Genomic DNA, 26,327 nt, shown 5'->3' on the forward strand with positions numbered 1-26,327 from the left:
ATAGCAAATATTCCTCTCCTAACCAAGATGCTCGAGACCATCATATCGACCCAACTCTCATCCTATCTTGAGAAATTCTCCATTCTCCTACCTTACCAATATGGCTTTCGCCCCAATTTCAGCACCGAATCCCTATTGACCTCCCTAATCTCCAAGGTTCAACAACTCCACTCCCGTAATAAGTTCGCTGTCCTCCTGCAATTCGATCTCTCCGCCGCTTTCGACGTTGTTCACCATGATATTCTGATCTACCAACTCTCCGAGATCGGTATCACCTCCACAGTCCTTGAATGGTTCTCTAAATTCCTCCATTCCCGATCTTACATTGTCAATAGGAATGGCACCTCATCCCCCCCTGGTCACCAATCTGCGGAGTCCCGCAAGGCTCACCTCTATCTCCTATTCTTTTCAACATTTACATGACCTCCCTAAAACTCCTCCATCTATCCCCCCTTGAAACAATTTACACCTACGCTGATGACATCCTCGTCCTTCTCGAGACTGACTCGAACCTCACCAATCTCTCAGAGAACATATCCTCTTGTATCTCGAATCTCCAATCTTGGGCCAACACCGTCCAAATGAAACTGAATGAATCCAAGACAAAACTACTTTAGCTCGGCCCAAAATTAGCTCAGCTACCCACCTCAATTCCACTGTCCTCTGGCTCCACTCTGCAGCTCGAATTCTCCAGCAAGGTCCTGGGCGTCATCATAGACTCTACACTGTCCTTCACTGACCACCTCAACTCCCTGGTTAAAAAATGCTACTTCAGCCTACACATGCTGAGGAAAGTAAGATCCTGTTTCCATCAAAAACATTTTGCTGTTCTCGTCCAGTCCATCATCCTCTCCAGACTGGACTACTGCAATTCTATCTTCATCAGCCTAACGAAGAAAAACCTCCACAAACTCCAACGGATTCAAAATGCCGCGGCCAAACTCATCTTTGCAAAAAGTAAATCCGACCACGTCACACCGCTCCTTTCCAAGCTCCATTGGCTCCCGATGATTCCCAGAGTTCACTTCAAATGCATCTGCCTAACTTTCAAGATCCTCCACGGCATCCTCCCTCCATTAATTCCTCTTTCTTGGAATTCCTCAAATCTTAATACCACCAGACCTATCCAAAAATCGAAATTATCCTTCCCCTCACTAAAAGACATTTCCCACCCTGGAAAACTGGGGACTTCCCTCCTCTTCCGATTCATCGAGCTCTGGAACGGCCTTGCCTCCCCTCTCCGGAACCTGAGTGCTCTCCAACCCTTCCGCAAGCGTCTGAAAACCTGGCTTTTCTCAAAAACCTAACTATCCCCACCTCCGACATCCTAGCTCGCTAACACTCTTCCTTCTCCGATCTTCACCCAACCCTTCCTTGGAATTCCTTTCTCTTTATAATTCCTGTAAACCGTGCCGAGCTCCACAAAAGCAGAGATGGCGCGGTATATAAACCCAAGATTTAGTTTAGTTTAGATGATGTCTAATTGAATGTAAGCTGGTTTTCAAGCGAGTTTTCCAGAGTAATGAACAACACTTTGTGAGTCCTCCTATATTGGCATAATTTGGGGCAACTTTGTTGTGGGTTTTTTTTTCTTTCTTGAAGCTAAGTAGTGGTGTGCTTTTGTAGGTAGAAGTGATTAAAATGATCATGTTGAAAGGCTAGAAGGGCCCTGGAGCTGTATCTGATGCTGCGAAAGCATCGATGTCAAAGTTGAGCATTGACAGATCATCAGGATTGACTTTAATTAAAGAGTTCCCAGTGCAAGCAAAGGATTCTACCGCATTAGCATTGGTGCTTGTTGATGCACCCTGATGAGAGTTGGAAGACTCTTGACTGTTGTTCCTAATTCACATCTGAAATTTATTCTTTTTTGAAGATGATTGATTGGGACGCTTAAACCTAGAAAAATAAGTCATTAAAATGAACTAAGGATGAAATTGTTTGCTATGTATTTTTGCAGTTTTGAAGCCCTTCCTCCTACATAGATTTGAGGCTGTGGGATAATATTAGCTGCTTTTACTTGATATTTAATTCTCAAGTATTCCTGCACAGACGAAAACTCACCCTTGACATATTGTGTAATGCATTACTTTCTAGTGGTCTGAAGTCCAGCCATTAATATATTTCAAGTGACTGAGGAGGATGTTGCTGCTTCTGCACACCAAGGAGGAGCTAGATAGGAAGAAGCAGAAGAATCTATATTGCTGGCCTGTGTTGAAACAGAATGCTTTCACAGTGATGCTGAAGGGAGGTTCAGCTATTATGGAGGCTTAGTATTGTTGTATTGGCATATGCATCTTAGCTGTTTGTATGTTTCCCTCCATTGCAATGGTGGAAGAGGATTCATAGTGACACCAGTCTGCTTCTGAATATAGGACCATTTAGTTGGATGGAACTGTCTCAGAGACTTTATCTGCTAGCCAGATGTTTTGCAGAACTGTCCTGTTGGAATTCTTAAGACCTGAACAATTTCATAACATTCTTTTATAGAAGAAGAGAAAGTCTCCACTGGAGCACATTATTACTGATTTTGTTAGGGAAACAACTGAGACCATGCTATTTAAGCTGGAGAAAGAAGAAGATTCCAAATCAAAGATGTTAGATATCCTCAAATCATAACTTTCCATTCTTTCCAACCAGGAAAACCATGACTGTCTGTGCACAGCATAATTCAGAGTGCTTAAATAAAAATGTGAGAGACCTTCCCTTGCTATTCAAGTTGTAAGGCAGCTAACTCTCTGTATAGAGTCCATAAGGTTTCCAGATATAAAAAGCAATAGCTAAAACACCAGTTGGTGATTAAATCTATTTTTGAGAAGGCTAGACAAGCAAAGACCCACTTCTCAATGCACCACTTGTAGATGTTTCTCGCATACATTTTGTTGCTCGTCTCCTTCATAGCTTTTTACCAACTTTTCCTAGGCCAGTTTATGGGGAGCATTCTAGTAAGTCTCTTAATTTCTTCTTAGGTCACTAATGGACATGGACTGTGTGAAAACTCTTGGTCAGGTTGAGTTTGAAATTGTAATGGAAATTTCTGCTATTGATATCTATGCCTATAGACTCTTATGGCTGTGGCCTACATGTCAGATATGATCATTTTGGAGATAGTCAAGAAAGCTGTGGATCAGATGAAAAACCGCTACTTTGCCTCGAATCCTCTTTCCAATCACCTCTGGCCAACCCTTCCCATTATCCAGGGAGTGCTATAATGAGTTATCAATCAGGAAAATAATGTAGGTATCAGAATAGTCAATATGTTGAAATCTTCTGCATAGTATGTAGCAGCAGCCAAAAAAGCAAATAATGTTAGGAGTTCTTAAGAAAGGAATTGAAAATAAAACAATATCATATTGCTGCTCTATTGATCCATGTGGTGACCACAACTTAAGTATTGTGTGCTATTCTGGCCACCATAACTCAAAGATATAACAACATTAGAAGAAGTGGGAGTGTGTGGGGCACTGGTTTGAGCTACAGCCTCAGCACCCTGAGGTTGTGGGTTCAAATCCCTTGCTGTTCTTTGTGACCCTGGGCAAGTCACTTAATCCCCCCATTGCCCCAGGTACATTAGATAGAGTTTGAGCCAACTGGGATAGATAGGGAGATATGATAAAATACCTGAATATAAAACCACGTAGGATATAAAGTGGTATATATATATATATCCTACGTGGTTTTATATTCAGGTATTTTTATCATATCTCCCTATCTATCCCAGTTGGCTCAAACTCTGTCTAATGTACCTGTGGCAATGGGGGGATTAAGTGACTTGCCCAGGGTCACAAAGAACAGCAAGGGATTTGAACCCACAACCTATCTATCCCAGTTGGCTCAAATTCCAACCTGCACTTATTTATATATATATATATATATATATATATATATATACACATACATAAATAAATAAGTGCAGGTTGGAATTTGATGCTGCAGGTTTATTGCTTTCAGAATTAACATCCATAAATTCTTTGAGACCTGTATTTAAACTAATTGGCTGGGAAGCCTAAGAGTTATACAGTAATAATCTTAGCAGACAGTAGTCCAGCAGCAAGAGGGTTGCTATCCAGTCTTTTGCACTGAGCGTCACATGTATGATTTTCTCCTGGTTGACGAGACGTTATATGTGTGTGCTTGCTGCAAAGAGCTCCTAGCTCTCAGAGAACGAGTACGTTCCCTTGAGGCTAGAGTAGCAGACTTGGAGGAGCTGAGGGAGACAGAGAAGTACATAGAGGAGACCTACAGGGATGTTATAGAGAAGCCCCACCTCCAGTCTAGTAGCCCCTGTGCTGCCTTGAAGGAGAGAGGTCTCCTAGAAGGAGAGCATCACCCTGGTGAAGTAGGAAATAATCCTGTAGCTAGGACCTGCCCACCAGGGGATTCAATATTACATTACATTTCATTAGTGATTTCTATTCCGCCAGTACCTTGCAGTTCAAGGCGAATTACAAAAGAAGTTATCTGGCCATTTCCAGAGGAATTGAATAGTAGAGCGATTTGCTACAGAGAATTGGGTTGAGTCTTGCGGTGTTAGTTTGTCTTCAAGAATGTCTTGAATAGGATGGTTTTTATTTCTTTTCTAAACGATTTGTAGTCTGTAGTCGTTATCAGTAAATTGGAGAGTTGGTGCTCTAGTTTTGCTGCTTGAGTGGCTAGAAGGCCGTTGTACAGTTTTTGTCGTTTGACGTCTCTGATTGGGGGATGAGTGAACAGTTTGTGCGTTCTCCTGTGTCTGGTAGAGGGACTTTGGATTAGGCGGTTGTTTAGGTAGGCTGGGCTGTCTCCGTTTATGGTTTTAAATAGTAGGCAGTAGAATTTGAATTGTACTCTTGCTTGTATAGGGAACCAGTGTGAATCTAGGTATGCCGCTGTGATGTGTTCGTGTTTCCTCAGTGAATAGATAAGTCTTAGCGCTGTGTTTTGAACAGTTTGTAGTTGTTTTATCATGCTTGTGGGGCAGGGGAGATAGAGTATGTTGCAGTAGTCTAAAAGACCTAGGACTAGGGACTGGACCAAGAGCTGGAATTGTGTTCTGTCGAAGAATTTTCGAACCTGTCTTAAGTTTCTCATGACCCCAAATTATTTTTGTATTGTTTTGTTGATTTGTGGTTGCATGGTACAGCATCTGTCTATTGTCAGTCCTAGAAGTTTTAGAGTGGGTTGTATGGGGTATGTGAGTGACGTCCTGACATCACAGACTGGCCTAGACACAGCCTGGTCACCCCACACTATTGCGACGGGTCTACCGATACGATTCTATCTGGCCTCCCTGCAACGCGGAACCTGAGCTGATAGGGCAGGGCATCACTTTACAAAAGTACATAGTGTTTTTTGCATTGTACCGCCTTATCCGTTAGAACCTAGAAAAGTTTACATTGTACTGCCTTGCTGCACTGCGTGAACCCGCTTAACCTGTTCAACCTGTTTAACTTTACATTGCTTTATTGCATCGCTGTAACCTGCTCAACTTTGTACTGCCTTATTGCACCGCTGTAACCTGTTCAACTTTATATTGCCTATTGCACCGCTGTAACCTGCTCAACTTGGTATTGTACCCTTCCCCCCTTCTATTCCCCCCTCAGCCTCCCCCCTGGCTACTACCAAACCCCACTTCCTTCCCCCCCAAGAGCGTGTCACCATGGCATGGCCAAACACCCCTCAATGTGCAGCACTACTTCTACTATATCTCATCACCCTCAGCATCTGCTCTGCAGACCCATCACACGCAACCACCATCCCTGTCCACTTCTCCCTATATCGCCCTTTAAAACCCAAAGTACCTTCACTCACACCCCACACCCCACATTTTCACCCTAACACGATTCCGCCCCCAAACCCGCCACCCTCCTGCAAACCCACCAAACCCTGCTCAAAAAAACCTAGAACACTAAAAAAACTGGCCTACTCCCACTATGCCCCAGCCAACCACCCAAACCACCAGAACCTACTAGGTTTCTACCTAAATATTAGATCCATGAGGAACAAAGCCATTCTAATTAGAGACTGGCTGACTGATACCAACCCCGACTTTGTCCTACTCACCGAAACCTGGCTACTATCAGACAAGGATATTATAATCATAGATTGTCTACCCGCAGGATACAAGATCCTCTCCCTGGCCAGAACTTGGGGAAAAGGAGGAGGTCTAGCAATAATCTTCAGAGACCAGCTTAATTGTACTGTACTTAACACCAAATCCTCTCCCAACGCAGAAATACTAGCCATCTCACTCACCTCTAAATCCCTGGCCTCCTCGCTAACTATCACTCTATTCTATATCCCGCCCAAAAAATGGTCCCTAGCCAAAGAGGACCTCGCTGATTCCTTATTAACGAATTATCTAACAAGTCCTTACAACCTTCTATGCGGAGACATCAACATCCACCTGGAGCAAGCTGACCAACCAGAAGTTACTGACTTCTGGTCACTCACCTCCCAACTAGGCTTCTTCAAACCCCCCCCCAATCAAAACTCACCAAAAGGGCCATCAGCTAGACCTGGTCACTTTCTCCTCCAACGAGCCGACCAACCCAAAAATATACTGGAAACAAGCCAACTGGACAGACTCCCTATGGTCTGACCACAGACTATGCGACTTTTCCATGGGCTGCCAACAAAAACAATCAAAAAACAGCAAAACAAGAAACATCACAAACAACACTTCCAGAGGAATGATAGACCCAGCGGAATTCTGGTCTCGCTACGACACGCACACAAAACAAAACGAAGAAACAGATCAACTCATGTCCGCCTGGATTATTGACAGCACAAACATTTTAAATGAAATAGCCCCTATAAAAACCCGCCACATCAGAACCACAAATCAGGAAGGATGGTTCGACACAGAGCTGCTACTGTTAAAGAGGGACCTCAGAAAGTCAGAAAGATCATGGATAAAGTCAGGAACCCAGGAACTCAGAACTGCCTGGAGACTCAAACTAAAAACCTACAAAAACCTTACCAAGGAAAAACGGAAAAAATTCTACTCCCACATAATTGGTAACATCACAACCAACAGCAGCAACCTCTTTAAACTCGTCAATAACCTTTACAACATCGAAACACTTACTAACAACCATGAAGAATCAACACTAACCGCCAACACCCTAGCGGATTTCTTCAACTCCAAGATCCTAAAACTAAGATCATCATTACCCACCATGACCAATCCCCTGGAGCTCTTTCCCATCCTCCCTGACATTGACATAGCTAAACCAGACCAAGGGTCTAGATCAGACTTAAACTGGAACCACTTTACCACAATCGACTGGAAAACCTTCAACAAATATTATAACAAATACACCAACTCCTTCTGCAAACTAGATACCTGCCCCCCAAATGTAATGAAAACTGCTCCGATCCACTTCAAAGCAAACATGCTATTATGGGTCAACTCCCTACTATCCGCAGGAAACTTTCCTCCAGTGCAAGGTCATATCTTAATAACCCCAATCATAAAAAGCATAAAGGAACCTTCCAACGCACCTTCCAATTACAGACCAATAGCTAGCATACCGCTATTTACCAAAATCGCGGAAGGGGCAGTAAAAGCAGAACTCTCCGCATACCTGGAAAAATTCAATATCCTAAGCGACAATCAATCGGGCTTCTGCACGGACCACAGCACAGAGACCATTATAGCCTCCTTACTTGACCACTTGCACATACTCTTCAGTCGGGGCTCCAGCGCCCTGATCTTGCAATTTGACCTAAGCAGTGCGTTTGACTTAGTCGACCACACTATTCTCCTGGAATGCCTGGCCCACATTGGCATCTCCGACCTGGTCCTCAGCTGGTTCCAAGGGTTTCTACGAAACAGATCCTACAGGGTACGCAAAAATGACAATTTCTCCTACAGCTGGGTTAACTCCTGCGGCGTACCGCAAGGCTCCCCCCTGTCCCCCACCCTGTTCAATATCTACCTCGCCTCCCTCAGTAACCTCCTTCACAAACTCAAGCTCAAATTCTTCATCTATGCAGATGACATCACAATTGTCATCCCTCTAACCAGTCTATCCCAGGAACTTCTCACCTACATAACTAGCATACTCAGTCAGATAGAACTCTGGATGCTCTCCTTCAGACTAAAACTCAACCCGGACAAAACAAAATTCTTCCTAGCCACCCCCAAAGACAAAATCAAAGACACCACAATCCAAGTGAAAGGATTGGTTTTCCCACTCGAACAAACATTAAAAATACTAGGAGTCACGCTTGACAAACATTTATCCCTAGAAAATCACACCGACCTCACTGTCAAGAAAGGCCTTTCAGCACTCTGGAAACTCCGTACCATAAAGAAATACTTTGATGACACCGCATTCCGCCTACTAGTTCAATCCTCCATTCTCAGTATACTGGATTATTGCAATATCATTTACCTAAGCTCCACAAAGAAAATCACCAGAAGACTAAAACTGATTCAAAACACAGCCGTCCGCCTCATTTTTGGCCTGAACAAATGGGAACACATCACTCCCTTCTACCACCAACTGCATTGGCTACCTTTCGAATCCCGAGTCCTTTTCAAGTTCGCCTACATCTGCTACAAAACAGTATTTGGTCTTTCACCAAAATACCTCTCCCCCCATTTCACTATGTATTGCACCAATAAGAAATTCCGCAGAATTCAGATGTTTGCCTTCCCCTCCATAAAATTATGCCAGCTCAAAAGATTCCTCGACAAAACCTTCGCCTTCCAGGCGGCCAAGCTGAACCCTTGGCTAGCCCAAATGATGCTAGTGGCCCCGACCTACCTCGACTTCAGAAAACTTCTCAAAACACACCTCTTCCGCGAACAGGACCCTTAACCCTCTTTCCCCGCTACAATCCTAGCCCCCCACCCCTTCCTTTCTCTCCCCTCCTCTCTTGGTTCCCTCTCCCTCCCTTTTTTCTTCCAATCCAACTATGATAAACATCTGCAAAAACCCAATACTTCCTTCCTCGTTGCTTGTAATTCCGACAAAATTTTGTAAATCCGTGTTCAGACCGGATCCTAATTTAATTGATGTGAACTGCCTAGAACTCTTTGGGTATGGCGGTATATAAGAACTTAATAATAATAATAATAATAATATTACTAGATTTGTTATAGTTGGGGTTTTATTATTTTCGAGGAGAATTAATTTTTATTTATTTATTTATAAGATTTTCAATTTTAAATACAAGCATTGCTTTACACGATGCTACAGATCTAGAAATTATATTCAATAAAAGTTATAAAGGAAACATTAACTATATCTTATTTAGTCCACAAAAATGAAGATCAAGAAAAGAAATAAACTTCCAAATAGAAATAACAAATAACTAAGTTAATTAAGGTCACGGCATTAGATTCCCGAATTACAGCCAGCTGGCAGGTCATACATCACTAGACATGGTTACCGATCTTTCTTTTGATCCAATAAATTCCAAAAGTTGTTTAGGCTCAAAGAAAAGAAAATTCTTATCTTGATAAGATACATAACACTTTGCAGGAAATTTAACAAGAAATGTAGCCCCTAAGGCTAGAGTTCTTGGCCTCAAGGACAAGAACTCCTTCCTATGTCTCTGAGTCCTCTGAGCTAAATCTGGAAAAACTCAAACATTAGAGCCCAAACACTTATCATTTATATGACGGAAATACATACGAAGAATAAATTCCCTATCACTCTCCAAGGCTAGAGTCAACAACATGGTAGTTCTCTGAATGACAACCCCAAGGGAATTTTCCAAAAATGAAGATAAATTCATATTCACTATTTTATCCGCTAAAGTTTCTGTAGGAGTGGATTCCTCTTGTGGTGTCTTTATATTCAAATAGTAAGCTCTAACAATTGGAGGTAAATTTTCTGGTAGAATGGCTAAAGTTTCACGAAAATATTTCCTAGCCATCTCAACTGGAGATAAAATAGGACATTTTGGAAAGTTCAAAAGTCTTAAATTGGTTTTCCTCTGTTGATTTTCAAAGTTCTCCATCTTGCGGGAAACATAAGATCTCTCCTTAACCAATTCCATTTGTACCTTCTTTACATCATTCAAATTATTTCCCTCTTCCTCCAACTTTTCCTTCAAATTATTAAGAAGTACCCCTTGTTGTTCCACCTTGGAAAAGACAGTTCCATAATCTGTTTTAATTGTAGATAAAGTCAATTTGAGATTGGAATCCATGACTGATATGGCCTGCCATAGCGCCTCCATATCTATCTTGTCTGGTTTCTTCATCTCCCCAAAACTGATAGTATTCCCTCCCGAAGCGCCTCTCACCTCTTCCTCTAAAGTGCAGGGAAGTTTCTGATGGTTCCTGTCTCCTCCTTCTTCCGAAGGGCTTAGTGGGATTGTCCCTCCTGTACTGGGATCAAGCTCTCCTTCTCGGGGCTGCCGGATTCCAGCCGTTCCCTGCACTAGTGCACTTCCGGGCTGGGGAGGAACCAGCCTCTGGTCAGGACTCAGCATAGCCCGACTCTCTGCGCTGAGGTTCCCCGGAGAATCCAAGCTTCCTCCCGAAGTAGTTCGGGCCTCCTCACCCGAACGAGCAGAGATGCTCGTTAGCGTCGTCTGGATCAGCCGTTGAGAGGACTCAGCCGCAAGAGGGACCAAGCGGGAAACTCCCTTCCTCTTCCCCATATCGCTACCGGGGAGGAATCTCACAATGCGGGTCCAGGAGCAACGAGCAGCACAGCTTGCTCAGGCGTCCGCTTCCGACGCCATCTTGATCGTTATGCCCGAGGAGAATGAATTTTGTCTTATCTGGGTTCAGTTTGAGTTTGTGATTATTCATCCATGTTGCAACTGTTTCAAGTGTCCTCTGTAGTTTGTCTGTCATGGAGGACTTTGGTTGGTCAAAAGGAAGGAGAATGGTAATGTCATCTGCATAGCTATAGGAGGTTAAGCCTAATTTGTCCAGGCAGGTGCCGAGGGATGCAGTGTAGAGATTGAAGAGAGTTAGGGATAGTGGAGATCCTTGGTGTACGCCGCAGGGGTTGGACCATGGTTCTGATTTTTCTTTGTTCAACTTTGACTCTGTAGGTTCTTGATTGTAGGAAGCCTTGAAACCATGTGTGAACCTTGTCTGTGATTCCTGTTGTTTCTAGTATTTGTAATAAGATGTTGTGGTCCACCAGGTCAAATGCTGCAGTGAGATCCAGCTGTATAATCAGCATTTTTTTTTAACTTGTGCTGAGGTGTTGTCTAGCTGTGTCCAGGAGGGAACCTAGTAGAGTCTCTGTACTGTAGTTGGTTCTGAAGCTCGATTGTGTAAGATGGAGTATGTTGTGGTCTTCTAGGTAGTTGGTGAGGAGTTTGGCTACCAGGCCTTCCATTAGTTTGACATAGAGTGGTGTTGAGGCTTTGGGTCTGTAGTTGGATGGTTGGTCTGTTGCTCCTTTAGGGTCTTTTAGGATCGGGGTGACAACCATTTCCCTGAGGTCTTGCGGGAAAAGGCCATCTGTGAGCATGGTTTGTATCCATTGTAAGAGGAGAGCGCGGAATCTGGTGCTAGAGGTTTTTAATAGGTATGGTGGGCAGTGGTTTAGATCGCAGGTTGCGTGGCTCTATTTTTTGTAGAGTTTGTTTAGGTCAGACCATTGTATTGTGGGGAAGTGGGACCAGGTTCTACTACCACTGCTGAATCTTTTTCTGTGGGGGGTTTTGTGATCTCTTCTAGGTGAGTTGGGCTTCTGGAGAAGGTGGACCTGGCAGTTGTGATTTTGTTTTTAAAGTATTCTGCTAAATGTGTAGCTGAGGGGGTTGGGATTCCGTTGTTGGCCAGATAGGGTTTGGTGACTGTGAGTTCTTTTAATATCTATATAATAAAACCGTAGGCGGCGCATGCGCACTCTAATCCGCGTGCTTCCGTGATCCGTATGTCCGTGGCCGGCAAGAGTGCACATGCAAACTTACAATAGCTCGCACTCACGGTCTGGCTGGCTCTTTAAAGTTTTTTTCGGTGCCGGCTCACCTGCTCCGCCTTCCTCTTCCTGCCAGTCTCAGCCGGACTCACTCCTCCCCCCCTGGCAGCCCTGAACCTGTTCCTCCGTTCCCCGCCCGACGGGCCGGTGAGTGCTGCGCCAGGGGCAATGCAGGTGGAGACTATCGGCGGCGGAGCCGGAGGGAAGGGGGGGTGGGAGGCACGCGAAGCTGCAAGTCGCCGACTCCACCCCCCCCCCTCTCTCGAACCGCACAAGGACTGCCGTTGACGAAATTTGCCCCACCGTTCCTTCCCTTCCACTATCAGGTACAGTTCAGCTACGCCTATGTTAAAAGCAGCTGCTTTGAAATTGGAGTCCTGCCGCCACCGTAACACGTTCCCTCTGCCGCGGTCCCATATGTCAGAGAAGGGGCGGGACCAAGGCAGAGGGGAACGTGCTACGGCAGTGGCAGGCCTCTGATTTCGATGCGGCTGCTTTTAACATTGGTGGAGCTGCACTGCACCTGATGGAGGGAGGGAAGGAAAGGTGGTTGTGCGCTGTTGAGCCCCTCTGCACGCGCCCAAACCAAAAAAGGAGCCAGGACTCTTCCCCACCCGGCGCCGGCAGACCCGAAAAAACGACCCTACCGAACAGACCCGCGAGCAGGGTTGCCATGGAAACCTAACCGGAATTACATGCAGTCGGCAAGGGTCAGTGAGAGGGGATCAGGAGCTAAAGAGAGATTGAAAAAAACAAACAAACAGTGCACAAGTAGAGAGAGACACACAGACAGTCACAGAAGGACAGGGGGCTAGAGCAGAGATGCTTGCAGGGAGAAAAAGCTAAGCAGTAATGTTACAGCTTGAGAGTGCAGACTGAGGAAGAAAGCAGAGACAGCGCTACACAGGGAAATGGAGGGAGGAAAGAGACAGAAAGAAAAATACAGACAGACATAAATTCTAGCACCCGTTAATGTAACGGGCTTAACGACTAGTTAAGAATAATTTTTTTTGTGTCTTGGGTTTCGTTGCCTATTAGGTTGGAGTAGTGTGTTTTTCTTTTTTCTTTTATTTTCAGTTTATATTGTTGGTTTAGTTTTTTCCATGCTGTTTTCGTGGGTTCTTGGTTATTCTTTCTCCATTTTCTTTCTATTTGTTTGCATTGTCTTTTGAGTAGAAGTAATTTGTTATTGAACCATATGTCTGATCATCTGCTAATTCTGATTTTTGTTTGTCTAGGATAGCTGTGCCTAGCTTGCATCATTGTGAGACGAAGTTCTTGGCGTTGCTGCATCTGTTTTAGTCCAGAATTTGGAGGGATCGATGTATTTATGAGAGTTGTAGGTTGATCTTTGGAGTTTTGGTTTGGTTTTGTCTTTGGCCCAGTTGAGGTTTAAGGAATATGTGTAGTGATCTGACCAGAGGGATCTAGACCATTTTCCATGTGATGTTTGAATCTCTGGTAGTAAGAGCTGTTGAGTCATGAAGGCTGCTATGTCTAGTTGGTGACCTTTTCCATGTGTGATTTGTTGGTCTAAAATCTTGTATGTTAGGGCTTTGAGAAATGACAGTAGGTTTTCTACTTGTCTGGAGAATTGGTCTTCGAGATGGAGATTTAGGTCTCCTAGAATTAGGTTGTAAGTTGCTGTTAGTGAATTTTGGTATATAAAATTCGGGTCTGGCTGTGTTCCAGTTCCCTGGTGTTATGTAGCAGGGCATGCAAGTTATGTATTCTTTTAGTGGGGTGCATGAGAGTTGGCAGGCTAGTAGATCCATGTAAGGGGTGGACGTTTTGGCTAGTATATTCAGATTTAGGGAGTTTTTGACTGTGATGGCTAGACCTCCTCCTCTTTTTTTTTTCTCTGCAGACCACTGTTATTTTGTATCCCTTGGGGCAGACTTCTGTTATCCTGGGATCTGAGTCTGATGTAAGCCAGGTTTCTGTGAGGAATAGGCAGTCCAGGTTTTCATTTTCTATCCAGTCTTTTATGTGTTCTGTCTTAGGCCTAGAGCTCTGATGTTTATGTAGGCACATGCAAGTGTTGTGTATTCTGTTTGTGCACTGCTTATTGTTTTAGGATAGATGAGTGGTCTTGGGCGAGGATGTGGTTTGGTCATGGAGGGATTTGTCGGTCTTCTTCCCCATGTTGGTTTGATGGTGTGGTGTGCATAGGTCTGGTAATTTATGTGCCTGTCCAATGTGGTTCTCCTGGTTGGGTGGTGAATTCTATTAGTCGTTGTAATAATTGGAATTGGGGAGATGATATTTGCTGTTGCTTTCCAGTTGGATAGGAGTAGGAAGATCACTAGGATAGTTTGCGTTTGTTTTTATGTTGTAGGCTACATTGTGTGGCTACATTGTGTACGATAGGAGGTAGGAGTTATAGAGAGTGCGGTTGTAGGAGGTTCTTTGGGTTGCAGAGGTTTTTTTTGGGGTTTTTTTAATAGAAGAAAAGGAACGTCGCAAGGGCCGTTGGGGGTGGAGTTGGGCTCCCACACCCGACTAACTCCTTCCCTTACGGCTGATTTTAGTCCGGTCGGGTTGGGGCACCTCCCGATTCAAACGGAGCTGCCCTGAAGAGGAAACTTCTTTAAAAGAGAAGCGCCGCAAGGGCCGTTGGGGCTGGAGCTGGTCTCCCACACCCAACCAACTCCTTCCCTTGCGGCTGCTGAGGTCCGGTCGGGTTGGAGCAGCTCCCGAGTCAAGTGGAGCTGCCCTGAAGAGAAGAAAACCTTTAGGTAAAATGAAGCACCGCAAAGGCCGTTGGGGTGGAGTTGGGCTCCCACACCTGACCAACTCCAACCCTTGCGGCTGCTTTAGTCTGGTCATTTGGGTTGGGGCAGCTCCCGATTCAAACGGAGCTGCCCTGAAGAGGAAACTTTTTAAAGAGAAGCGCCGCAAGGGCTGTTGGGGGTGGAGTTGGGCTCCCACACCCGACCAACTCCTTTCCTTGTGGCTGGTTTTTGTCCGGTTGGGTTGGAGCAGCTCCCAATTCAAACGGAGCTGCCCTGAAGCAGAAACTTCTTTAAAAGAGAAGCGCCACTAGGGTCGTTGGGGGTGGAGCTGGTCTTCCACACCCAACCAACTCCTTCCTTTGTGGCTGCTGAGGTCTGGTCGGGTTGGGGCAGCTCCCGAGTCAAGCGGAGCTGCCCTGAAGAGAAGAAAACCTTTAGGTAAAATGAAGCACCGCAAGGTCTTCCACACCCGACCAACTCCTTCCCTTGTGGCTGGTTTTAGTCCAGTTGGGTTGGGGCAGCTCCTCTTGCTACGAGGATTTCTCTCAAGGGGCTTCTGCCCAGGAGGGAAGGGTTAGAACAGCAGTTGTAGTTGGTGATTCAATCATTAGGCATGTAGATAGCTGGTTGGCTGGTGGATGTGAGGATCGCCTTGTCACTTGCCTGCCTGGTGCAAAGGTGGCGGACCTGAAGCGTCATGTAGGATAGGGGAGGAGCCAGTTGTCTTGGTACTTGTAGATACCAATGACATAGGAAAATGTGGAAGGGCAGTTCTGAAAGCCAAATTTAGGCTCTTAGGTAGAAAGCTGAAGTCCAGATCATCCAAGGTAGCATTTTCAAAAATGCTCCCAGTTCCACGCACAGGATCCAAGAGGCAAGCAGAGCTCCGAAGTCTCAGTGCGTGGTTGAGATGATGGTGCAGGGATGAGGGATTTAGATTTTTTAGGAACTGGGCAACCTTTTGTTCTGAAAGGATGGACTCTACCTTAACCGGGATGGAACCAGGCTGCTGGCACTAACATTTAAAAAGGAGATAGAGCAGCTTTTAAATTGAGATTTTTTTTAATTTTTTTTATTTTTGGGGGGGGCAACAGTTGCCCAGGAGCAGATGGTTCGGTGTTAGGTATCCTTGAAGGATACCATTGAAACAGGATATTTAGAGAGTCCCAGTAGAGGTTCCAATAATGGTGAAAGAAAGCCAGGAGGATTTAATAGGAAGGCAGAGTAAAAGATTCAGATTTTCCCTGTCTTCTCAGCAGCCTGTAGTTACATGGGGAAAAAAACCAATTTGTAGTGTCTGTATACAAATGCTAGAAGCCTAAAAAATAAAATAGGAGAGTTAAGAGTATATAGCACTGAATGATGAGGTAGATATAATAGGCATCTCAGTGACCTGGTGGAAGGAGGACAATCAATGAGATACACTATTACCCGGGTACAAATTACCATATATACTCGAATATAGAACAAGATTTTGGGGGGCCACAAAAATGATCCAAAAATGGGGGTCTCGTTCCATATTCGGGTCATCAACCTGACCCCCTCCTGGACGATATGGTAGGCCGGGACAGGAGGGATGCCTCCTGTCTCCTGTCCCAGCCGTCTAACTTTTTTTTTTAACCCCACCTGTCGTGTGCTTACCTGTCATTTTTAATCCCTGGTGGTACAGCGGTGTACAGGGCAGGAGCGATCTTTTTGTGCCCTGCCCCGTGCTGAGCCTCTCTTTTCTTGTTCCTTTTTGGTGGCAAGCGGCGCACCCGACAGGGCCGAGCACTTCCTGCTCGGCCCCGTGCTGCTCTCTGAATGGGCGCCGCCAGTTCTCGTCCCGTGAGAACTGGCAGCGGCCATTCAGAGAGCAGCGCATGGCCGAGCAGAAAGCAGGAAGAGCTTGGCCCCATCGGGTGTGCCTCTGGCCACCAAAAGAGAACAGGAACGGAGAGGATCAGCACGGGGCAGGGCGCGAAAAGATCACTCCTGCCCTGTACACCGCTGAGCCACAAGAGATTAAAAATGGGAGGTAAGCGCTCCCGGGGTGGGGAAAAAAAAGTTACTCGGCCGGGACAGGAGACATCCCTCCTGTCCCGGCCTACCACTAGACCACCCAGATGTAGGAATGTGAGGCAGGGTGCAAAGCCTGGCATGGAGTGATGGGGGTGCTAGGTACAGAGCCTGGTAGGGCAGGGAGGGAAGAGGGCTGGGTGCAGAGCTTGGCAGGGAATGAGGGGGGCTGTGTACAAAGCCTGGTAGGGCAGGGAGGGAAGAGGTCTGGGTGCAGTGCCTGGCAGGTAATGAGGGGGGGGGGTCTGGGTACAGAGCAAGGGAAGGAAGGGAAGATGGCTGGGTGCAGAACCTGGCAGGGGAGGACGTGAGGGAGGGGACACTGTGTGCAGATCCTGGCAGGGCGTGGAACTTGAATATTAAGCCCCCGTCTTATATTTGAGTCAACCATGTTTCTTCTTTTTGGGAGGAAAAATGGGGGTCTCGACTTATATTCGGTTCAACTTATATTCGAGTATATATGGTATTTCACAAGGGTAGAGTAGATGAAATTGGAGGGAAGTTGCGCTATATGTTAAATAAATAAATATTATGCATGACATAGATAGCAGTGTGGAATCTATATGGATAGAAATTCCATGTGTGAAGGGAAGGAATAAAAAGATAGGGTTATACTACCGTCTCTTGGGGCAAACTGAGCAGACAGATGAAGAAATGTTTTCAGAGATTAGGAAAGCTGGAGAATTGGGCAACAGTATAAAAATGGATGATTTCAATTACCAAAAATTAACTAAGGAGAGGACATAAATATCACAACAACAATCTCTATATGTCCCATGATATGCCCTATAGAGATTGTTGTTGTGATTTCAATTACCCCAACATTGACTGGTTAAATTTTACGTAGGGGAGTTTAAGGGAGGTAAAATTCCTAGATGTCATAAATGACTGCTTCTTGGATTTACTGGTCCAGAAACCAACAAGAGGGGGGGGGGGAGCTATTTTAGATTTGGTCCTTAGTGGAATGCAAGGCATAGTACAGGAGTTAACTGTGTGGGGTCTGCTGGAAAACAGTGGTCATAACGTGATCAAATTTGAGCTGATATTGGGTGTGACGTCGCAAAAGACATCCACTGTAAAGGCGTTTAATTGTTGAAAGGGTGACAATGATAAAATGAAGAAAATGGTTTAAAAGAAACTAAAAGGATTAGTTGCAAAGGTTAGAACTGTAAACCAGGCATCAATGTTATTTAAAAAGGGTGATTTTATTGGGGTTGAAAGCAATTCTTTCTACATGGATAGGTTCTATGGGACTGAATTATTGTCATTGGAGAGCACAAATGTTATCTCTAATGCTAATGGAAGCTATGTGTATTTCTGACTGGGATACGAAGCAAGGTAGGATTTTGCTTGTTTGGAAGCCATTTTTAGAAACATTGACTCCAGCTACTCGCAGTCGTGTTCTTTTAGGAAAACCTTAATTTTTATTTTATTTTATATTTTATTATGCAGTTCTGGAAGGGATATTTATTATTTTGGAAATTGGGTTGGTAGGGATGGGATATGGGTTGGTGGGATAGCGATTGGTAGATGAAATTGCAATTGTTTAAATCTGATCTTTGATGTTTGTATTAACAATTTTCTTTTATATCTATTTCTCATTGTATTTCCTTATATTCAATAAAAAAAAATAATTTACATTAAAAATACCATCATGAAAGCCCAATCATTAAAATCGTCTGTAGTACCTGAAGATTGGAGGGTGGCCAATGTTAGGCCAATTTTGTAAAAAGGGTTCCAGGGAGATTTGGGAAATTACAGACCGGTAAGCCTGACTTCAGTGCTGGGCAAAATAGTGGAAACAGTTATAAAAAATAAAATTGTAGAACATGTAGACAGATTTGATTTAATGAGACAGATTCAGCATGGGCTCAACTGAGGGAGATCTTGCGTCGCCTAACTTTTTTGTTTAGGGGAATCTATCATGAACCTAAAGAATTCTGGAAATAATCCATCTTTGAGATCAACAAAAAGAAAAATCCAACCGAATCTGCAGAAAAACCACTGAAACAGGAAAACCAAACAAAAACTGCAGACAATGTACACGATGCAGGCAAGAATTTATTGTATCAAAGTTAAAATGCAGTAATAAAAAACCTTTTTACCAACCAAGAGACCCAACACGGTCTGTGTTTCGAACAACACGCCTTCGTCAGGGGTCCATGGTAAATAAGGTATACAATGTACCGCAAAAAATGAAGGTAACAACAAATGCCTGTGTATTACACCAAAAGCCACTGCCAATAAACAAAATCACTCAAAAGTTTTAAAATCAATAGGAGGAAATATTTTTTTCACTCAGAGAATAGTTAAGCTTTGGAATGTGTTGCCAGAGGCTGTGGTAAGAGCGTTTAACTGATTTTAAGAAAGGTTTGAACAATTTCTTGGAGGAAATGTCCATTGTCTGTTATTGAGACAGACATGGGGGAAGCCACTGCTTGTCCTGGATTGGTAGCATGGAATTTTGCTACTACAGTGCTTGGATTACGAGCATAATCCGTTCCAGGAGCATGCTCGTAATCCAAAATGCTCGTTTATCAAAATGAGTTTCCCCATAGGAAATAATGAAAACTCGCTTTGATGCGTTCCCCCCCCCCCGAGAACCGGCATTGCTCACCTCGAAGGCCCCCCCCCCGCGATCAGGCACCCCCCCCCCTGCGATCCGGCACCCCCCCCTGCCTCGAACCGGCACCCCCCCGCCACGATCCGACCCCCCCCGCCACAATCCGACATCCCCCCGACACAATTGGACACCCCCCCGCCGCTTCTTACCCTCATCTGGGCACTCTTGAAAATCGGCTTCCTCCTCTGCTGGGCCTTGAGCATCTGAGCATGCTCAAGACCCAGCAGAGGAGAAGGCTGATTTTCAAGAGTGCCCAGATGAGGGTAAGAAGGGGGGGGGGGCGCCCAATTGTGTCGGAGGGGGGAGGGGTCGGACCGTGGCGGGGGGGGGGGGGGGGCGGATCGTGGCGGGGGGTGCTCGTAAATTGAGCCATGCTCGGTTTCCGAGGCACCGATTTTGCAAATGTTTTGCTCGTCTTGCAAAACACTCGTAAACCGAGGTACCACTGTATTTGGGTTTTTGTGAGTTACTAGTGACCTGTATTGGCCACTGTGAGGAGAGGTTACTGGGTTAGATGGACCATTGATCTGATCCAGTAAGGCTATTCTTATATTCCTATTTCTAATAGTATAACCATATCAGTAATCTGAAAAGTTATTAAAAAAGAAAAAGAAACCTTAATCTGGCTGTAAATATTAAGGTGCGGATTGAATGTTTCTGTAGAAAACCATTTTATCCCAGGACAAGCAGGCATGATATTCTCACATGTGGGTGACGTCATCTACGGAGCCCCGATGCGGACAGCTTTTTCAAGCAAACTTGATTGAAGATTTAAAGTTTGCTCTGCTGCTCCACGCATGCGTGCCTTCCTGCTCCACTAGAGGGCGCATCTCCCCCTCGTGGTCTCCAGTTCAAATTTTTCCGCTGAGCCTAGAAGTCGTTTTTTTCCAGGCTCTGCCCCAACTGGTTGGCTGCTTGTATTTCTTTTTGCTACGCTCAGGCTGGTCTCGCACTGCATGGTCGAGTAACGGGACATAAAGTCCGAGCAATGGCAGCCTCCGTAGCCTTCCTCCAGTCCACACCAATTGAGGAAATCTGCAAGGCTGCCACGTGGTCTTCGGTTCATACTTTCACCTCCCACTACTGCCTGGATACATTGTCCAGGAGCGATGGCCGTTTTGGCCAATCGGTATTACGTAATCTATTTGCTTAAATTGCCAACTTCCCTCCATCCCTTTTCAGTTAGCTTGGAGGTCACCCACATGTGAGAATATCATGCCTGCTTGTCCTGGGATAAAGCACAGTTACTTACCGTAACAGGTGTTATCCAGGGACAGCAGGCGTATATTCTCACAACCCGCCCGCCTCCCCGAGGTTGGCTTCTTTGCTGGTTAAGTGAACTGGAGACCACGAGGGGGAGATGCGCCCTCTAGTGGAGCAGGAAGGCACGCATGCGTGGAGCAGCAGAGCAAACTTTAAACCTTCAATCAAGTTTGCTTGAAAAAGCTGTCCGCATCGGGGCTCCGTAGATGACGTCACCCACATGTGAGAATATATGCCTGCTGTCCCTGGATAACACCTGTTACGGTAAGTAACTGTGCTATTTAAATCAAGTCTTGTTTCTACTAGGGAGTTAAATTGATTTAATTTAAATGAAATGGAAGGGAATGGAATGTTTTATGAGGGAGGGTTAAAGAGGTTAGGGCTCTTCAGTTCAGAGAAAAAATAACTGAGGGAAAATATGATACAGGATTATAAAATCTTTAAATGAAGTGGAATAGGTAAACAAATCAACTGTTAATTCTCTTGAAAAGTACAAAGACTAGAAGACACACCATGAAATTATATAGAATAAAATGATTTTGCACTTAAATCAATGAACTCTTAATTTTTTTGCAAGCAGATGTAGTAAAACAGTTAAGGTAGCTGTGTTTAAAAAAAAAAAGAACAAATTCAAGTATGTAAAGTCATAGGGCAAGCCACTGCTTATCTTTCAGTTAAGCAGAATGGAATCTTGCTACTTTTTAGGATCTTGCCAGGTAATTCTGACCTAGATTAGTCTCTGCTAGAAACAAGATATGGGCTAGATTAGTGTTCTTCAGTGTAAAGCCTGAGGGCCAGTAGTGGTCCCCAGAGAACTCTTAGGTGGCCCCCATTGTCTTTCTGGTTTTTTCTGCTACTCTGTTTATCTATTCATACTTAGGACACAAAGAGGAAAGTGGATGGGGGAAAGAGCTGCATGCTGGAAGGACAAAAGAGAATGCATTTGGAAATGCTCACAATTAAGATTGAGGATATGTTGAAACCCTCAGCTCAATGTACAGCGGCTGCTAAGAAAGCAAATAGAATGCTAGGAACTCTGAGGACTTTCTTAAGTGATCCTTGAGGGAAGGAATGCTGGCCTAGTGCCTAACCCTCAGTAAGCCTGGTTCTAAGAGAGAGGTTTTAGAGAATCAGCATTAAAAATAGTTTTCACAGCAACCTGTTAACTACTGTATGCCTCTGCCCACAGGCCACCCATCTGTGATCAAAAATTAACTACTGCTGCTGCTGTAAAAAGTTCAGTACTGGGATATTTTTTGTTTTATTTAGTAATCTGAAATATTGCTGAAATTTAAGGGGGCCCAGTGGAATAAGTTGTAAGATTGTTTAATAAATTTTTATAAAATCAGTCCAGGAACTTTTTGAACAGACCTCGTATGTGAAACTAACATTTCTGGAATTGCTAATGTAAGGTGAACTATCTGTATGTTAAAAATCCTCGTTCTATGTTTGCTAATTTAGGATGAACCACTGTATTAGACAATTATCACTGTAGCCCATACTACCACCTTAGTTTTATCTGTATCTCGTTTTTGTTCAGTTATTAAGTAACCCTTGTAACCCATTCTGAGCTCTGGGGAGGATGGGATATAAAACAAATTAAATAAATATGACAAAAACAGTACATCCAAGTTATTTAAAGTAATTTTTTTTCTCTGCTGTTTTATTTTAGGGACATGAAGATGAGGTTTTTGTACTTGAGTCTCATCCATTTGATCCTAGAATTCTCTTCTCTGCTGGCCATGATGGAAATGTAATAGTCTGGGATCTAGCAAGAGGATTCAAAATCCGCTCATACTTCAACATGGTAAATAACTTAGCTACTTAAGAAATATGTCTTTCTTTTGCTTCTCAACAGTATCACCCATGTCTACCTTGTTTCAACCATGTGAAGGCATAGCTCTGGCAGAGGGATAGACACTTGAAAGCATAAGAAGGGTTAAAGGTTTTAAAGTAATAGGGCAAAAAAGTCTACTTATCAGCTTTCATCCTTATATCTCTTCTCATCATTTTTAGCAGATCTTTTCACCTTTTCATTATTGCCAACCTTTTTTCTCTTTTCTTCAATATCTTTCTCCATCTATTCATCTCTCTTCATTCTTTTTTTCTGCTTCCCTTTCCCTTTCCCCATCAACATTGCTTTATCTGCTTTTTTTCTACTTCTGAATTTCCTACTACTGGTCACTTCCCTATTTCTTGCAGACTTGTTTTAGCATGGAGGTGTCGGCAATAAAACCTAGAATGTGCCATTCTACAAATCTGTTTCTGAGGCTTTATCTTTTTCTTTGAGGACAAACATGATAAGTAATCATCACACTGGACAACATTTGATGGAACCTGAACCAGAGACATAACTTGAAAAGTTGCTAGAACTTTCATATTTCTATTATGTTTCCAAGTTTTTTAAAACTTGCAATCCTGCTCATTATGGTAAAAACCTTTTCAGCGGCTTACAATTCTAAAATAAAAAATTAAAGAATGGAGTATCGTTATAATAAATCTAGATAGTGAGGGTGGACAATAAAAGTACATTCATTTTTAAAATTATAAAAGGAGAAGGGTAGAACATAATGTCATGTGCTTGTCTTCCTGTTTTCCACAATTCACGGCAAAGCATCATTGAAAAGTATTAAATTAAATTAAGTTTTAAATTATTCCAAATTAGTTTCTAGCCATATATTTTTGGCAGAGAATTCCAAATAGTAGGACCTTGAACTGAAAATGAATGGGATGCTACGACACTCTTATTTCTGTATCTTTCATAGAACCTCAAATTATGTCCTCTGCTTTTACCATTTTCCTTTCTCTGGAAAAGATTATGTTCTATTAATACCTTTCAAGTATTTGAACGTCTGAATCACATCTTCCCAGTCCCTCCTTTCCTCTTAAGGTATACATATTCAGGGATTCAAATCTTTCGTTGTTCGTGTTTTGTTGCTAACATCCTATCATTTTTGTCGCCCTACTCTGGACCACTTCAAGCCTTTTTGTGTCTTTGCCAGATACGGTCTCCAAAACTGAACACAATACTCCAAGTGGGGCCTCACCAACGACCTGTACAGGGACATCAACACCTTCGTTCTTCTACTGGTTACGCCTCTCTTTATACAGCCCAGCATCCTTCTGACAGCAGCCACCGCCTTGTCGCATTGTTTTTTCGCCTTTAGATCTTTGGACATGATCACCCCAAGGTCCCTCTCCCCCTCCGTGCATATCAGCCTCTCCCCACCCAGCATATATGGCTCCTTCCGATTGTTAATCCCCAAATGCATTATTCTGCATTTCTTTGTATTGAATTTTAGTTGCCAGATATTAGACCATTCCTCTGAACTTTTGCAGATCCTTTTTCATATTTTCCACTCCCTCTTCAGTGTCTACTCTATTACAAATCTTGATATCATCCATAAAAAGGCATACTTTTCCTTCTAACCCTTCAGCAATGTCACTCACAAACATATTGAACAGGATCAGCCCCAGCACTGAACCCTGAGGGACTCCACTACTCACTTTTCCTTCCTCCGAGTGACTTCCATTAACTACCTATTCGAATATATACGGTATGTGCTGAACTTTCTTTTCCTAAATTCACCTTTCTTCTGAAATCTTTTTGTTTTCAAAAGACTTTTGGTATTTCCCTTAGAGTAAATTTGATTTCATTATTTTTTCTTTTTTTTTTATTCTTTATGATTAAGGTATGCGATTTGGGGTACTGCAAGAACCATTCATTTGTAGTTTGGTTTTTTAAAAATGGTTTTAGAGTTTGTATGGCTCTTGTATGATTGTTTCTTTTATTTATAGAGTTGGCGTTCTTTTCTGTGTTTTGTAATTGGATTGTTTATTATGTAAGCCTCTGTGACTTTTTATGTAATTTATCTTTTATTAGTTATATCAATTCATTGTGAATTGGTAATGTTTATGAGATAATTAAATGCTAATTTTTTAAATATAAACTGTTTTAAAATAAAAATCTGTTGTCAAATATTCTGATCTTTCATAAATCAGTAGTGTTTTGATTTCTGTAAATGTTTTTAAATTCCTAGATTGGATTGAATTCCCATGAGCATTGAAATGATACGCCCTGTATGTTTGTATATACCTCAGAGGAAATAAGGATGTATGTTATAGAATATCATGCACTGAAAGGATTGAAGTCTTCATTTATTATCATTACCTAATGGTTGTTTTCTTGCTTAAATTCCAGATTGAAGGCCAGGGACATGGAGCTGTTTTTGATTGCAAGTGTTCACCAGATGGTCAGCACTTTGCATGTACTGACTCCCATGGCCATCTTCTGATATTTGGCTTTGGCTCCAGTAGCAAATATGACAAGGTAAGGATGAAGAGAGACATTTCCCTTTTCTATTAATCTCCAGCTATTAAGGTCTATTAAGAATATATAAATCTGTTTTTCAGAGATTGTTAAAGATATACTCCTGGGGAGGTCTGGGAAGAAAAAAAAAAAAATGTCTATGCACAATATTCTATATATTGTCTTATTATAAACTATCTTAACATTAACTATATATAGTATATTAATTTGTTTGTAACTTGGAGTATATGCAGCATACAGTTCAGTTTACATTGTCTTTGATTAGTAATTTTAAACAAGAAAAAAATCTGGAAGATAGAAAATTTAAAAATTTTGTTGCAGAATTTTCCCCAGCATAATAGTGCATCATAACTAAAGCTTTTGGTTTTCAATGATTTTACTTTTGGAATCCACAGTCTGGAGATCCTCAGACAGTTGTTGTTTGGCAGTGTAGCAGCACAGCAATGTCTGTAATTGCTACCGCAGATATTATCAGTTGAAAGAAGCTGATTCTATTTGCAGTTGTTAATTGTGAATTGTTAAATTGAAATCCCTGAAATATGGAAATTCAGAATAAACTCTTCCTCCTCATCTCTTCCATTACCTTGTCCTCCCTTCTCTAACTCTCCCCTATTTTTGAGCTTATTTTTCTGAATTTACATCATTGCCTCTTCTGATTTGCCTCTACATGATACAAACTCCTTTAGCTCATTCCTTTTTTCACATTTCTTTTTCTACTCTGTCTTGTAGTCACTCTGCTCCCCTCTCCTCTGCTCAAGGAAGTACACTATCCTTTCTTTCAGCAACACTTCCGTTATTTTTCCAACAACTGAAGTGAGGCTCACCGGCCTGTAGTTTCCTGCTTCATCCCTGTAGCCAATTTTATGAATAGAGACCACATCCGCTCTCCTCCAATCCCCACATCCGCTCTCCTCCAATCACTCCCGTCTCCAGAGATTTGTTGAACAAGTCTTTAATAGGACTCGCCAGAACCTCTCTGAGCTCCCTTAGTATCCTGAGATGGATCTCGTCTGGTCCCATCGCTTTGTCCACCTTCAGTTTTTCAAGTTGCTCATAAACACCCTCCTCTGTGAACGGCGCAGAATGTACTCCATTTTCTCGTGTAACTTTGCTAGACTTGGTCCTTCTCCAGGATTTTCTTCTGTGAACTCAGAACAGAAGTATTTGTTTAGCACATTTGCTTTCTCCTCATCACTCTCCACATATTGGTTCCCAGCATCTTTTAGCCTAGCAATTCCATTTTTCATTTTCCTCCTTTCACTAATATATCTGAAAAAAATTTTGTCTCCCTTTTTTACATTTTTAGCAATTTGTTCTTCCGCCTGTGCTTTCGTCAGACGTATCTCTCTTAGCTTCTTTCAGTTTCACCCTGTAGTCCTTTCTGCTCTCCTCTTCTTGGGTTTTTTTTATATTTCACGAACGCCAACTCT

General features: G+C 43.2%; 1 protein-coding gene across 6 annotated transcripts in view; it reads left to right on the forward strand.

Annotated features, from left to right (window-relative positions):
* The window catches only part of PHIP (pleckstrin homology domain interacting protein), a 603,903-nt gene that overhangs the window by 235,261 nt on the left and 342,315 nt on the right, over positions 1–26,327 (forward strand). For all 6 annotated transcript variants that reach the window (XR_004538753.1, XM_033937022.1, XM_033937020.1 and 3 more), the window contains exons 14-15: positions 22,240–22,374; positions 24,769–24,897. Coding sequence is in view for 5 of the 6 variants with exons in the window: in XM_033937022.1 (XP_033792913.1) it covers positions 22,240–22,374; positions 24,769–24,897 (264 nt within the window). In the remaining variant the exon portion in view is untranslated. The remainder of the gene's footprint in view (positions 1–22,239; positions 22,375–24,768; positions 24,898–26,327) is intronic.

This window comes from Geotrypetes seraphini, chromosome 3, assembly GCF_902459505.1.
Source record: "Geotrypetes seraphini chromosome 3, aGeoSer1.1, whole genome shotgun sequence".
Taxonomy (NCBI): Eukaryota; Metazoa; Chordata; class Amphibia; order Gymnophiona; family Dermophiidae; genus Geotrypetes; species Geotrypetes seraphini.